The 16,789-nt window shown below is 41.3% G+C and overlaps 1 protein-coding gene across 1 annotated transcript; it reads left to right on the forward strand.

Annotated features, from left to right (window-relative positions):
- Window positions 1-2,838: 2,838 nt before the first annotated feature.
- LOC107135765 (phosphomevalonate kinase) lies at window positions 2,839-3,598 on the forward strand. Its single transcript, XM_048811918.1, has one exon. It carries the CDS (start codon window positions 2,867-2,869, stop codon window positions 3,443-3,445), a length of 579 nt encoding a protein of 192 aa, XP_048667875.1. The 5' UTR covers window positions 2,839-2,866; the 3' UTR covers window positions 3,446-3,598.
- Window positions 3,599-16,789: the final 13,191 nt, after the last annotated feature.

Genomic DNA, 16,789 nt, shown 5'->3' on the forward strand with positions numbered 1-16,789 from the left:
GGGGAAAAAATGGTACCTACCATAATTATTCCGGAATTTTCAGTGTATCTTAGATGATATAAGAAAAGAGAATTTTAAAAGGCTGTGCAGACATGAAATGTCAACTGTATATAACAAGCTCCATCAGATTTCAATTAAATTTCAGTTTCACATAATCATTAAATCCAATGTGTAAGAAAACATGCAGCAATCACCCAAAAAAAAATTACACCCACCATTTATGTGTCAGTAGTGACAGAGAAAGACAGGTAGTAACTATTTTTAAGAACGATATTAGTTTCTGATTATTTACTTAATCGTTTTTAAATTAATCTTATAATTTCTACAATGTGTAAGGTTAAACAAACACCTCTTTTGAATTTAGTAAGCTGCATTAAAGAGTTTTTGATAATTATATATACTTCTGAGCATTTATGTGCTTAGAGGCTGAAAAGCTATGACGCAGATAAAAATAGCTGCGCTACATGTAGGAACTCTGAGAAAAAAAATGTAGGAAAATGCTAGCAAAGAAATAAAACTCTGTGACAACAAACAATGAAAACAAAAATGAAGCTTTGAGACAACTCTGTACTGGGACAGTCCCTCCATTGTCCATGGGCCTTTTTCCCTGAGGGGAAACTTAGAAGGAGGAGGTTAATACTAAGGCTGCATTTGATCTTGAAACTACAACCAGTACCACCTTGATCCCTTGACCATCCTCCACTCTTCATTCTGACTTCACCTTACTCTCAGATATTACTTCGGCTGGTCTTGGTGTCTTACCTGGTTATAAGATCCAAGCTTTTGTATGAAGTTTGGATCTTACAAGCAGGTAAATTGCCAAGAGAACATGGTACCATATAGAGGTCTCCACATTTGAGGTCTATTCCAATATGTCCATACACATGTGTCTACTTCAGGCCTATGGATATCTTCAATTTTCCAGTGTTTTCCTTCTATGCCCCTGACCAGCTGACCAGATCATTGGTTACTCTTACTTCACACACAGTGAATGACTGGATGTACCACTTACAGCTTTACTTGTTAGCAAGAGTTCCATTCATGGATGTCTTTCAAAGCTAAATCTTAAAGAAATTGTAACACAGACACTGTCTATATATGGTTTGCACTAATAGACTGGACTTATTCACCTGTAAAACAAGTTGGGAGATTTTTTTTATCTTCTTTGACATAAATGTGAGCTGAGAGATGGCTTTGGTGAAACTGGTAAGTGACAGGAGATATGGACCAACACTATTCATGCAGTTTATTCATTCCTCCTGATTTGCTTGGGCTTAATCCTAGAGGCACCATTTCTGACTTAAGATGTACTGTTGCTAGTTCTCTATTACTTTATGGTGCATGGTTACTTGGTACCACATACTCAGGCATCCCATTTCTATCAGAGCCCTAAAATATGTCAGGAATTGATTCTCAAATAGCTGTGAAGTTCTCTGCTGGGATGATGAGGCTTTGTTCCAAAACTCCAGGCCTGCATTATAAATCCCACATGAATTTGTTCCCACCATCAACACCTCTAGCTTCTGTAGCTGGATCATGTAGCCTGGCAATAGAGCTGTTTGCATTGTAGTCGAGACCTGCTGACATGGGATATGGGACAAAGTAAGGTTCCTGTAGAATGTGCTGCTTCTGGAGCCCAAACAGATGCTATGCTTCTTTATGGTAAGGGACATAAGATGTGATGACTTGTCTTTTACTTTAGAGGGTACCCTGACTAGTAGAACTCTAATAAAAGTTTCCTGAAAACATATCCAGAACAATGACAGCAATTTGGATTACCATTTGATTGAATTTTTGCTAGTTTACAATCTTTCTTTAGTGTCCATTCAGTTTGGGTAGGACCCAAGCTAGTCTATTTTAAATAGAGATCTGATAAAGTGTAACCACTCCCACAGCCTTCAGGTCTTTAACAGTGGTTATTAATCCCCACCCATCCCACCATGATTTATTTATACTCTTGGCCATAGAGGATTGGGAGATTCAGGAGCTTCCACTTGACCTTTCCCATAGCTAAGGATCTAGTGTGGGGTTACTCCAACTGCTAAGTATATCAGTTCCAATAATGGATTCTGACATCAGAGAAATTATTTGGGCATATCTACAGAACTTTGTGCCTCCTAGAAGCCAGATATTAGCCAAGACTCCATTTATTTTTCTGACCCATGTAGCCCCAACTCTAATAAAGGCAGTCAAGATGGTGCTTGGGGCTCCAGGTGTCAATTCAGACCTATACACAATAGATCTCAAAATGTATAAGAATCCCTTTCTCCAGAATACAATCACTCAAAGAGTCATCACAGCATATTCTTGCTGCAGTATTATAAAGTCCTTCTCTCTAGAAGACCAGCCATCCTTCAGTCAATAGGTTCGAGCTCTAAAATAGGCTAAAATCCAAGCCGGTTGGAATAGAACAAGGGATTCAAGCTCCTGCTCTTCCATTCCTGTTTCCTGGTTGTAGATAGTCAGCAGCACCCTTGTTGGCTGAAGGTCTAAGTTGCCTATAGAGATCTTTTGTTTTAGTAACCTCACAACTGATTATAGGTCAAACCCCCTGGGCTGCCCCTCAAACCTTTTGGTCATAATAGTAATTATGACCTCCTAGCTTCAGTCAGTTAGATGTCAACACCTGTCCTCTATTACTGTGGAAAAGGGTGGGATTATTCCCATGATTGTTAATGAAGTCAGCTCTGATGACTTGTGATCAACATTAGCCCTGCTAAGGAGAGCCTCCAGTGAGCTTAGGGATGCTGGTGCCATTTTATTGGCACATTCCTGATGGCCTTATAAGTGGTGTATTATCTAGACCCTCCCATAAAACACAATCCTTTGGGGGTCCGCGTTAGGGATAGGAAAGCCAAGTGGCCTCATGGCCCCGCAGGGAGGCACCCCGCCACTGGTGCTGCTGTTTAGCGGGAAGAGAAAATCCGGGAAGGACTTCTTGACCGAGGCGCTGCAGAGCAGACTTGGAGCTGACATCTGTGCTATTCTCCGGCTCTCTGGTCCACTCAAGGAGCAGTATGCTCAGGAGCACGGCTTGGACTTCCAGAAACTTCTGGACGCCAGCACCTACAAGGAGGCTTATCGGAGGGACATGATCCGCTGGGGGGAGGAGAAGCATCGGGCCGACCCGGGCTTTTTCTGCAGGAAGATCGTAGAAGGCGTCTCCCAGCCCATCTGGCTGGTGAGTGACACACGGAGGGTGTCTGACATCCAGTGGTTTCGGGAGGCCTATGGGGCTGCGATGCAGACCGTCCGCGTGTTCGCCTCCGAGCAGAGCCGGCAGCAGCGGGGCTGGGTGTTCACGCCAGGGGTGGATGACGCTGAGTCAGAATGCGGCCTGGACGACTTTGGGGACTTTGACTGGGTCATCGAGAACCACGGAGATGAGCAGCACCTGGAAGAGCAGTTGGCCAACCTGCTGAAATTTGTCCACTCAAGACTTTAGTTGTCAGGCTCTCGAAGTGAGCTGGGCGTGCTGGGCTGGGCATGGGGTTGGCTCTGCAGGATGTGGGGGTCCCAACCCTGACCAAGGTGGGGGAGCAGACAGGGCCTGTCCAGATTTCTTGGGGCAAGGGCGGGTGGTTGTCAGGCAAATTAGAGAACCTTGAGGGAACTGGCTCTCTGTGGAGAAAGCGCCTGACTTCCCTGCCTCCTCAGGAGGACACTTAGAGGGCACAGGAGGGAGAATTCTGTGTGCTTGAAGCAGGAACATGGCCATTTCCACGGGAGCCAGGCCTGTTGGCTCTGGTGGCCCCACTTCCCTGTCTGGATGTTCTCAGCCCCTTGTTCTGGGCAAGGACCCAGAGCTCCCTAGTGTGCTTACTAATAAACCTCCTTGGAACACACACACACACACACACACACACACACACACACACAATCCTTTGGTAGATCTCTTGGCCTCACATGTCCTATCCATTTTGCCCACTTCCCTAAGGCTTTTTATTTCTTCTTCCTCTACTAGCTTCCAGAGAGACTTGGGTCTTTCCATTTTTCTCCTCATGGGTGATACCTTTCTTCAGATATCTAAAAGTCACCCTAGGAGCAATTTTGCCCCAACTCCTGAAATTATTACCAAGGTATTAAATTCCATATCCTGAAAAAGTGGCTCTGAACAATGAATTCTTAAAATCCAGTCTTGTGTTTGGCCACCTTAATAAAGGTCCCTCAGAATCCAATTCCAGAGAAACTCCCCTGGATCCTATGGCACAGGACAGCTAATGCTTACTAATCCTTCAGGGCATAATCTCTTTCCTCTCTTATTAGGAATGTCATGTCACCAACAAGGCTTAACCCAAGCTGTGTATCTAATAGCAAGGAGAGGAGCTGGGGAAAATTCCTGAGGGAGATCCTATGCCTCTCAGTGTCTTCTCTCATGGAAGAAATGCTAGTTTTACTAAGAAGTGGTGGGCCAATGGCATAGGTTCTAAGGATTCAAAGTTTCTGCAGAGTTACCATCCTCAGGAAGGTTCATGCTGATGTTTCCATCTCATATCTCAGGTTCCCAGGTTTTTCCAGTCAAGGCTCTAAAGTTAGTGTAACAGACCTGCCTTTGCTGAGCACTTAATTGTATCCCAAACTGTTGTATTTCATTACAGTAAGATTCTGCTTCTCAGCTGTGTCTGATCTACCAGGGAATAAGGGCCTTTTTGTAAGGCATCCAAGGCCTTCAGCACTCATATTTAGCCTTTAGTTAGTTGTTCTTTATCCACCTCAGTTTTTTTTTCTTCTTGTGTCCCTTACCTCACTACAATCTAGTAATAACCAGCCAACCTTGCAGCCTTGATAGGCATTATCCCCCAATTTCTTTCAAATACCTGAATTATCACAATGGTAAAGGTTCCTCTCTACCTGGACATTTTCATGCTATTATGAGTAAAACATTTTCAGCAACTGGCCCACCATCTATGCCAGGAACTATCCACATCCTACTTTCCTTTCAGGATGGAATCCTTTTGCCAACCAGGTAGTGAGTGGTCCCCAAATCTTGTATTATAACTATTTTCTTAGACCACTACTGATATCACCTGTCATTTTGGTTCTTATAAAAAGCAGACACCAAAACGGGATTAGATATGCAAGAGATTTATCAGCAAACATGCCTATTAAGGATAAGGTTGCAAAAAGCAGAAATGAGCAGAGCAAATGTGCAGACAGCAATGGATGTCTGACATCTGTGGATAAGGATGAGGAAAGAAGAGCCTCAGGGTGCAGTGCAGTTCTGAGCATTTTTCAGCCAGGTCAACATGGATACCCTATGCAGAGGCTGCCCTAGAGAGGAGTCAAGAATGTACCTGGTTCCAGTGGCTCTGCAATGCTCAGTTCATTGGCTGGGAGCATGACCTCTGTGTGAGCTCTGGGGCATATCAGAAGGTACAGCAGCAGCGCATACCAACTGTACTCCCATAGCAAGTTCCCTGAAAGGGAAATCTGAACAGCACTCCTCCAAGGCACTACACACATGCAACAAAACACACAGATAATGACATATTCAAGTAGAGGGCACAGCTATGAAATTCTGAGTATTTTGCATTCATAATGGTCATATTAATGGGCATCAGAGAGCTAACCACCTTAGTATGCTTCATATTAGGATCAAGACAGAACTAGATAAATAAAACATAAGACAATTTATTAATAAAAATTGTGATTTTCCAAAATGACATATGTTATGCTAGATTAAGAGTCAATAAGAAAGGCTACAGTGATAGTTCATTGTCTCTTTCTGATGAAGAAAGTAGACATCTATCAGCAATAAATCTGCAGAAAACACATCAAGAAAACATAAGAATGCCAGGCCTGTACATTTTTTCTCATTCTGTCATTTTTTTACTATTTTTTGCTAAGTGTATATCATATTTACTCCAAAGTACAGATGTAAAGGGGGCATGAAATTTGCTAAAGACACAAACATATCCAACTAATCCTGTCTTTTAACCTTTAATGAAGACATTTTTCTTTCCCATATAATAACTTCTCTTTTCTGCATTTGAAAGACTCTTAAGGCAGTTATAATATGGTTCTGGGAGAGGATAATTATAGGTGTGATGCAAAGATTGTAATTACACAGCAATAACATGAAGAAGGGTGAGTTATACACATTATCTGATCAATATGGGTAGACACTCTGGCTAGTTCAAATTTCAAAGAGTTTGGGTGTTGTTCTTTTTAAGTGAAAAGATCTAGATTAGGGTCTTTTATCATGGCTAATACACCAGATAATCTGCCTCATTTGTGCTGCTTTTACATAGTTCACTTCAATCTCTCCTTTTTCCAATGTCCTTGAGAACTTAATATTCATTCAATACAAATTTATTTGTGTTAATCATGATTTATAATAGCAATACTACCTTTTACTACCATTTTATATGTTTTAGAAACTGTTAAGACTTGAGTATATAAAAATTAAGAGGGCACCCTGAGCTTGAGGAACTCACAATCTAAATGGTGAGACGAATATATAAACCCATAATTAAGTGGTGGTGTCAAGATATGGACAAAACAACTCTGATGTTGTACAATGGGCAATGGATGAATACTCTCCTACATGGTCCTTCAGCTGAATGGCGTATGGTCAAATCTCTGAAATCCCACGCTTCTTTCCCAAGCACTGCTTCAGTTTGGCCTTATTCTTTCAATGTACCTGGTAGATGGGGAAGGCAGAGCACCTCATCATCTGTATGACATAGTGGTCTTTGAAACATCATCCATCTATCCTTGGGGTGAAACCGTTGCATTCCTGTAATTTGTCTCTTAATAGAGACAATCCTTTTCTCCAGTCCAGCACTCAGTCTTACCTCTCTTGTCTAATCTCATCAAATCCAAATGGGGTACAAAATTCTAGGAAAAGCCTGGCCCAATTTCACAAGGATTTCTTCAGTTCTTACAATTTCAGTTTCTCCTTTAAAAATTCTGAGATGTTACTCTTACAAAAAATTTAAAAAGCAATCCTTTTAGAAACAACACCGCCCTAGAGGAATATTGCCTTTCATAATGTCCTTCCTGGCAAACCTATTATTTTCCATTTATAGATAGAATTTTCATGTTCATTTCCTCTTCAGTGAACTACTTTCCCAGAATTTCCTTTCCTCCTCCCTGTAATTAGTGCCACAAACACTGGTAAAAGACCAACATTGTTTGAGAGAAGGAAGCCACAGGAGCATGTTGCATGTTCTTGAAGGAAAACAATCCATCATATTAGTTTACATAATCAAATAAGAAGTCGTATCCCACATGAGCAAATGGGAAACAAACACACTAGAAAGCTCTTTTTTCTTTATAGTATTCATTTACTCAACAGTTACTTAAAGAACATCTATTATATGCAAGATGTGTGGATCCTGTAGAATACAGAGTTGATTCTATACAAATATTTCCCTAAAGGAACTTAGTGTCTAGAGAGGAGTAAATAGAGAAAAATCTTACCAAGGTGAGTGAAGTACAGATTGGGGAGAGATTTTTTTTTTCCAAGCAGAAGTCTAAAGAAGTACAGTGAGAATAGATGGGGGTGAGAGTGGGATTTGAAGACCATAATGAAGAGGAGAAAATTGCCAAAGGAGAGAACTGAGTGAATATAGGACAGTATCTACGAGGAAGTTGGTCAATGCAGGGTACCAAGGATTAGAGCGCTCAGTAGTGTGCATGCAGGAGAATGAGAGAAGATAAAATGGGAAAGATGTTTAGAGACAAGCCTTGCAATGCCGAGACTGCCTGAGGGAAAATAAGACAGTAAGAATCCTCCGAGGGATGTGTGATCAGAGGGAGAGCAAAACGAGAGCACTGATTTATAGGAGGGTTAGACTGAGGCAACACTGGAAAACACCAGCCAATTATAGGGTTTTTGTAATCATAGGCTGGGCCTTGATTAAGTGGTAGGATAGCAGATCAGTAAAATTAGACGGGAGGAGGAAGATTCCAAAGATGTTTTGTAGATAGAATTGCTAGGATTTGGCATCTGCTGGACTGTGGAAGATGGGAAGGAGGTAGGAGTTGAGGTTCACCCTTAGAGTCTGAAGCTGGCTGATTGGGATGAAAAATGAAAATTAGGGGATGAATTACCTGGGAGGGAAAAATGTGCATGGGAGAGGCTATAGAAAATGCCTAGTGACTATTGGAAAAACCATTTTTTTCAGAAAAAAAATCAAAGCTGGAGGTACAAATGTTGAAATCATCTGCACAGATGTGACAACCAAAGTCACGACTTTAAATGAGATTTTTAATCGAGAAAGAGCCACAATTACTGTCTATACATCACAAAGTCAAATGGTGTTTTGCCTAATTATCCATTTAGTTTGATGAATGTAGACAGCCAATATCAGATCATTACAGCCTAGATATTTTGCAAACTGAATGGCCCAGTTTCGTAGTCCACATCAATCAAACTAAACAAATCATTGTCAAATCTGCCCTTAGCTTTATGCTGTGTCAATACAGCCAGTGGGTACATACATACACTGAAACTGAAAACCTAACACAGGACCCTGAAATGCCAGTGATTTCCATGCCCCCAGGGATCTCAACTGTCACCTGGCCTTAGCACCCTGTAGTCCCACTGTGTACATACTTTATATAGCAGTTTCATGAGTAGCATATTCTTTAAATGAGAGTCAAACATATTAGGTAGGTTTATTTCCATTATAAAATACAGATTCAGAAACCCAAGGCTTAGAGAGGTGCAAATTATCTAGGGTCATATAGCTGATAGCAAGTGTAGGTAAAGCTAGCAGGTAGGGATTTAGACTCAGTAAGTTGTAGGGAGGTGTTTGTTTTACTAAACTATACTGTGACTGCCTGATTTTTTTTAAAAAAGGACTGCGGGCTGGGGAGGTAGCTCAGTAGGAAAGCAGTTGCCTACCATGAGGGAAAACCTGGGTTTGAGCCCTAACACTGAAAAGAATAAAAAAGGAATGTTTTTCTCATTGCTAATTAGCATAGCTGAACAGGGCAGGAGGTTATCTGTACTCATGTTTCATTTATTTTCCCTTATGGCCACCTCTTTTTCCTTCTCTGTATTATTTCATTGGACTTGGTTGAATGAATGGTGTATATACTCACACACACACACACACACACACACACACACACTCCTTCTCCACTAGTATCAACCCAGTGGGCCCACTTAGAAGGAAATAATACATGTTGTCTAGGGCTTGTTTCTAAATGTACCTTTCATAGCTCTTGGAATGTAAAGCAACCAATATCAACAGCCAAATCTGCATGTATCACAAAATAAATCTGAAATTTGACCTAACTTTTACACTCTTCAGAACATAACTTCTAAGCCAATCATCATACTGAATTTCAAACTTCCAAATAAAGGCCACTACATTGTACAAGAAAAGATCAGTATAAATGAGAATCAGGATTATTTTCCAGGTAAGATGGTAAAAAGAGTAAGAGGCTGGTGAAAATCATTTTCTATCTAACTATATGCTTAATAGACTTACAATATTTCTCCAAAGTCTGCTAGTTGCCAATACAAAAGGTTCATGATACTGTAGTTCACATTGGATTTTAAAAAATAGTCTGAGAAAAACCATCCTTGCCCCAGTTCTGTCTTTCCACCAAGAGTCAAAAAGAAGAATCCATTGGACATTTCTTAATTATAACAGACAGCCAAGATGAGGCAAGAATTTTATCTTAAGTGCATTTAGGGAATGGCCTAAAGAAATAGGCTCCCTCCCCTTTACCACTGGTACCCACTCATTATCATTGGAAATGAAGAGGTTCCCCAGAAACAAAAAGATTTGAGCTATCATACTATTGGAATTCAGACATAGATTACCATGTGGGTGGCCCTAGTGAAAGTCACACTATAAAGAGGATCCATGGGACTTCTGAGTGAACATCTCCGCTAAAGCATAGAGTTGATAAATGTTACAATCCAAATGCCTTTATCTCCATGCAAAACTTCAAAGTTGGTAACAAGAATTGGTGAGACATCTCTTAGACTTTTCACTGATATGGAGGTCGTGAAAACACCTAGTCTCAGAAAGAGGTCTTTGAAGAAAGAGGTTTTGTCTGAAGAAAATGATGCTCTGTGAGTCATGTCTCTCTCACCCAGTATGGCAGGGTAGGTGGAACCTGTTCCTGATCTCAAGCCTAATGACCAGAATTTCAATGCATGACTGTTTAGGGAGCACATAGGCTAGTGTCGTTAAAAAATTTAAGTGGGTTGATGAATAAGTCAAAGAATATGTGGCTATGCTGAGCAGCCTATACTTTCAGAGTTTATCAAGGGGAAAAATGAGTGTTTCCCACAGGTTGAAGTAGCTTGCCTAGGGAAGAATTAATGTGGGTCATTTTCAGTCCTGCCCAATCAGATTTCCCAGAGGGACAAACAGACCTTAGGGGAAAGAATCTAAGAATATTGCCAGATCTGGGGGTGCAGGAATCAATAGAGACGCCTTCACCAATCACCTGTCAGGCCCACAGACCACAAACCCAACTCAAAATAGTTTCAGTCAGGAGAATATTGTCCTGCTCCTCTTTTTAACTCTCCTTCTTCCCTACTCTATTCCAAGCTGGCAAGGTTGGAAGCAGACGGAGGAGGAGGAGGAGGAGGAGGAGGAGGCGGCGGCACTGACTCCATGCTTTCTACCTCCATAGCTGTCCTCTCCTTCCCCAGGAGGGGCAAGGCTTAACGGGAGAGGGGAGATTTGATTTTAAATCCACTTTGGAATTTGACTTTTTATAGGCTGGACTTGCTAAATAAAGATTATATTGGCAACCTAAAATTTTTATCTGAGGGTTGAGAGAGACAAATAAAATTGTTTCATGGTATACCCCGAATTCTGTTTCTCCACCTGTCAATTGCACACACTCTTCCTCTCATTTATCCATTTGCAACCAGTGATTCCATTGGTCTGAGGAGTGTCCTTAGTGGAGGGAAACTAAAACTGTGCTGGGATTCAGACATATGCAGCCACATGGGATGTATATTTACACAGTTTAGGAGGGAAGTGAAAGATTGCAAGGGAGTAGGTTGTCATCCAGACACCAGTTGGGGTCATCTTGTCCTGAGAATTATATAAAATGGGCCAACACCCTCCCACCAGGTGGTTACTGGAAATACAGTCTCCTTCTAAATATTTCTGTAAGATCTCCAAATGTCCCTAGCCTATCCCATTGCTGTTCAACTTGCTCTGCATTCTAGTTACTCAAATTTGGCTTGGAGATTTCTTTGGTTTTCCTTGAAACACAACTCACACAAGGTCTGGCTGCAGGCTATTCAGCACAGAACAAACTTACAACAGAACATAAACATCCTTGTCTTTGAACATCCTCTTGCCACTGGTAGTATCTAACTTGTGGCATTCCCCACAGACTGACAACCTTCCACTCTGTGGCTTGACCTCTTGCTTTTCCTGCTCCTTCCTTTCTCTGCTCTTCTCCCCAGAAAATCCTTGTTTACTTTTTGTGCTGATTGGCTTAGTTATAGCCTTATTCCAATGTTCCTTCCAAATCATGCCCTGAGGGCTTCATTTTTGCTAAATAAAAGGCTATTTACTCCAGAGAGAAATTATGCTACTTCCTTCCAGGCTGAAGCTGCTGCAGTCACTTATGGTTTTAAATAGAAATTGCTGTATCTCTGCCATAAGACCCAGCAGTGGCTTGATTTGGAGGGGAAAATAATTATGGTTACAGGGTGGTGGCAGGTTTCAAAGCTCTTGACACCCAACGAAATTAATAGCATGCCTCTGTCCTGAGGAAAAAGGGGTTCTGTGTGTTGACTGAAAATACAATTCTGTGACTCTTTTGGTTCTGATAAACTCATCATGGGACCTTTTAACTTTTCCTTCATCTCTACCTCTCCACTTGCAATTGCATGTGTGCTTGCATGTGTATATGTGCGCACACACACACACACTCTCACACACACACATATACACACATAAAAAAGGAGAGTGTACTTCATTTGGTGGCCATGAGATGACCTTGAACACAATGGAGGGTGGTGGACTTCCAGTTTTACCTGCATCCATGCATATATAACAAAGGCAATGGTAAGGAGTGTTAGAATCACACATCCATTCGAATTATTGTTCCTAGTCTCTTTGAAACCCTGGCTTTGCCACCTGTAGATGAGAAGAACTCTATCAGCCATTGCTCAAGCAACCTTGCCAGAGCACTCCCAGCCGAGTGTGAAATAATAAAAAAGAAAGATCCTCTGTCCTCATAAAACCAACAACAAGGATATTAAGCCTTGAGGTGCAGTGGTTTTGTTCTATTTTTAAAAACAACATCAGGTAGGGAAACGTCCATCTTCATTAGCCACAAAAGCAGCACCAACAGTAGCACTGATGGAGCAGCTTGGAGAGCTTGGATCAGCACCTCTGGGGAAGTGAAGGGACATAGAGCTACAAGTCTGGGCTCAGCAAACAGTGATAAGGAATAATTGTGGACATATGCTAGCACCCCGCGGTAGGTGCTCTGTAAAAGATTGGGCTTCCTTGAGTCAACAAGTAGTCGGTCAAATGGGGGTTTGCTCACTGCTATTGACATTGGGGGTTTAATATGATGTGACTGCATTTGCAATCAGCAGCTGCTAAATCCTGAGACACTTGGATTACATGACTATAAACGGCTTTTGTCTCTAAGTCCATGAAATTTGCAGATATACAAGGCTGCATTGCTGCAGAATTACTCAGTAACTTTAACCCATTCTACTGGCAGTGCTTTCTAGAACACCATAAAGAGATTTTCATACAAAATATTGTTAGAAAAACTGATAAGAATACCTGAATACCACCTATAAGTATTAAGTGCTTTACCCACCTTATCTCATTAAATCCCTACTGTTACCCTAAGAGGTAGATGTTCTTTATTCTCATTTGAGAAACATAAAAAAAGGTTCAGAGATTTTAAATAACTTCAGGTCAGATGACTAATAAACATCGAAACTACTTAAATGAAGATATGAAAATAAAGACTAAACTAGAACAGCCAAAAGATTCTGAAACATATCTCTCTGATACCCTTTCTCTTAAGCCAGGTTCCTGGGAACCAGAATTTGAGATGAGGGTTCAAGTAGAAATTATTTAGTGGGGAGGTCCTCTTGGAAGTCACTGATAATGGGATAAAGGAGGCAGCACTGGGAAGGGCAGGGAATCCAGCAACGGTGGGATCTCTGATAGACAGAGAGTAACTTCACCTAATCCCACAGGGGTCCCCAGGCTAAAAGCTACTTCAGACCTGTCCCAACAAAAGCCTTCTCACACCTGTCATTCAGGGCTGTCCCCAGAGGAAACAAAGTCATAAATATTCTAAAAGCAAACAACACCAAACCAACTGGCACACACACACAGAGTAGAAAGGGACCTGAAGAGTCGGTCAGAGGACTGACATTAACCAATGTACCCATTAAATGGTAGAGCTGGTTCACAACCAGCTGCAATCCTTGAAAGCCGTTTCCAGTGAGAGCAGAATTAGAGGGCATTTCCATAATTATGGCTTCAGACTGAGGGTATATACTCACAAACAGTAGACATAGGTCAGATTTTTTCATTGTTGAACTGGTCTGTGAAGGGAAAGCGAGGAATGAGAGACAGGTAAGCGAGAAATGAAAGACAGAGACCAGGCAGAGATTCACATAAGAGTTTATTTGTCAGAGCTGACAAATAAAGGCCTTCTGTCTATAGGAGAGAGAGGCAAAATGGGCTTGAGTTCTGGGACTTTTATGGGAGAGGCTCAGGAATCAGAGCCAGGAGGGTCCTAACGCAGGCAGTTAAGGGTTGGGTTGTAAGTGGTGAGGCTTTCTCAGAAATGCCCTTGGACCGGGAAAGTGAAACTTTTTCCTTAAAATGGCCATCCAGATGCCAAGCAAGGACCTTATAGCCTGTGATTCAGGAGTCCAGCATTTTCAGGTTTCAACAGGTAAACAAGTGTGTTGTCAGTGAGGCAGATTTATGTGGTCAAAGGATCTCTGTCTTTTCAACCCACAGTTGAGGTATGCTTCCTGACATTCCCCCCACTGCCTGTCTCTGTGACCCTGGGCAAATTATTTAACCATCAGAGCCTCCCATCCTTTAGAAGGAAAAGGAAGAAAATTATCCACCCAGAGTTTACAGGAATAACCAAATGAGATGATGTTTGCTAAAGTGCTTTGTAAATGGTCAGCATGATACAGATACAAGTTTTTAGTAGCATTAGGTAGTAGTTGGATTAAACAGAGCTGTTGAGAGCCACAGTTTAGTCGGAATGACGCCTGGCATTTTGCAAGAGGGAATGGTTGAAAGGTGACCCTGCTCCGGGATTAGGGCGGCTCTGGGATTAGGGCGGATCCTGCTGTTCCTCTTTAGAGTGACTTTCAAGTGCAGGATACAAAGGATCTCAATTATTACAGAATATTCCTTTCTCAACATCTCTTGGGCAAATGAATAAAGGAAGAGTTGACTTCAGGATCAGAACAACTTGGATTTTATTCCTGGCTTCAATATTCACCACCTTGAAAATTAACTGAACCTCAGTTTTCCCATCTGTGCAATGGAAATAAGAGTACCTCTCTCATGAACTTACTTCAAAAATAAAGTACATGTAAACTGCATGGCACAGTTCCTGCTTTATGGCAGATATTCAACAACTATTATCAATAAGACAAAAATAAATATAAAGGGAATAGACCAGTAACCTTGACTAGTACTATTACTGTTGTTATTATTATTACTGTTATTATGCTCCTCAGGTAGCATTTCAGTGGTTGGTACTTGATAAGCATATGATAAATATTGATTAAATTAATGAATATACAAAGGTTGAGGTCAACAAGCTTCTTAATCCATAGAGAAAAGAGAATACTTCTAAATTCCTTTCCTAAAGAATCCCTTACATCATAAACATCTTAAAAAATGGCCCCAGTACCTCAGCTCAGGTTTCATGTACTATGCTGTCTTCGTGCCTTCCTGAGTGACAGGCTGCACCTGAGGGCTGTGAGTCACCAACTGTTTCTGTCTGGGATCAAAGCAAAAAGTGTTGTGACTGTGGGTTGGTGCTAATTTCCTTGGCTCCAAAGTCAAATGTCAGAATAGAACATCACAGATGTGTTTGTTTCTGGCACCTACTTTGACTTTGTGCGAAATGTGGAGCTATCAGATATTCAAACACATCTCCAGTGACAGTGAAGAAAGTATAGAAATACAGAACACCATCAGTATCACAATGAGATGTTCTCACTTTCTCTTTATAGCTGCCTTGACCAATGCCAGACAGTCCTTCCTTAGAATATTTTGAAGGGGCAGAAGAAGGTGTATTTGCTTATTCAGGCAACCAATCCTAGAGAGGCCTCTGTCTTTGTGAGCGAGACCTGACAAAAGCCAGAGGGAGGAACCCAGGATAGGAATGAGGGTGGCTGAACAACCCATAAAGAGATTACATTGGACACAGAAAATAATCATATGAGCTGAAGCCCAGTTTCAAACAGATATCACAGGGTAATGGCTGTGGAATTCTGGGGACTGAGAACTTCTTCAGTGAGGAAGGGGAGAGAGGTAATATTTACTGATTATCTACATGACAATAATAACTGAGAACAGAGGATGACCTCTATGCAAAAATCATCTCACAAATCTGCATAATAAGTTTATTATAACAGGTACAGTGTAAGTTTGTTAGGGTTGTCATAACAAAATACACAGAGTTTGATGGCTTAAAGAACAGAAATTTATTTTCTCACAGTTCTGGATGCAAGAAGTCCAAGACCAAGGCAGCAAGATTAGTTTTCACTGAGAAACATAATGGAAAGAACTGTCTAGGACTTTCTCCTTGATTTACAAACAGCCATTCTGATGTCGTCTCTTTTGTTCTTATAAGGACACCATTCAGATTGGAATAAGAACCTCACTAAAGACGTCATTTTTACCTCTTTTAAGGCTGTCTCTCCTAATCCAGTCACAATCCAAGGTTCTAGGGTTAGTGCTTTAAAATATGACTAGTAGAGGGTCATAATTCTAACCATAGTTGGTACTATGATTTTTATATTATCAATGAGGACTTTAAGGACTGCTGTGTATAACATAGCCAGTAAAATGATGAAAGCAAGATTTGAATTGAGCTCTATTCTACATGAAAGACCATTGTCTCCACAGTATGATACAGCTTCTAAAAGCTCATGAACAGTGCAAGGACATGAGGCTCAGAGTGGTATAAACATCAGTATTTATGGGCTACTGACATGTCTAGAAGGTTTTGGTAGGTGATTTACTTAGAAGCCTGTTTAGAAATGCATAATAAGTGTAAGTCCTGCAGTTGTGGATTAATTTACATTTTGTTCCTTTGTTACTATAGAAAAATTCTCTAAGCAACAGAAAAATCTGTAATCCGCCCCTGCACAGGCACATACCTGCCCTGACTAATTATTTAAGACATTGTTCAAAGCTGTGCTCCTAATTAATAGTGTGCACTGCCTATGCCAAAACATGAGCCCAGCATCCCTCACAGTTTGTAATCCATCTGGTCTCCCGGCCCACGCACCCATGTCAGGTATGGTTGCCGTCCGAACGGTCACCTCTCCTTCCCACATGAGGTGGGAGGAGGGGTCCATGGTGGATAATGAATCAATAACACTCAACAAATTCCCTGGACTCTGTTGACATGCATGGCCAGTTTTCTCTCATGATTAATTACATTTGCTTTTGCAGGAGGATTAATTCACTTTTCTGGAGAGCTTTTCTGATTTTCTGCTATTAAAAAGCCAATCTCAACAATCACCCTAACTCAGAAGGAATGGAGTCCGGTTCAGTGTGGGTGACCAAAACTGTCAACATCGATGGCTTAAAGAAAAAGCACAGTTACA

The sequence above is a fragment of the Marmota marmota genome, unplaced genomic scaffold, assembly GCF_001458135.2.
Source record: "Marmota marmota marmota unplaced genomic scaffold, marMar, whole genome shotgun sequence".
In the NCBI taxonomy this organism is placed as follows: domain Eukaryota; kingdom Metazoa; phylum Chordata; class Mammalia; order Rodentia; family Sciuridae; genus Marmota; species Marmota marmota.

Excerpts from the sequence above, each read along its gene's own strand:
- LOC107135765 (XM_048811918.1), top strand. The coding sequence starts at position 2,867 with ATGGCCCCGCAGGGAGGCACCCCGCCACTGGTGCTGCTGTTTAGCGGG.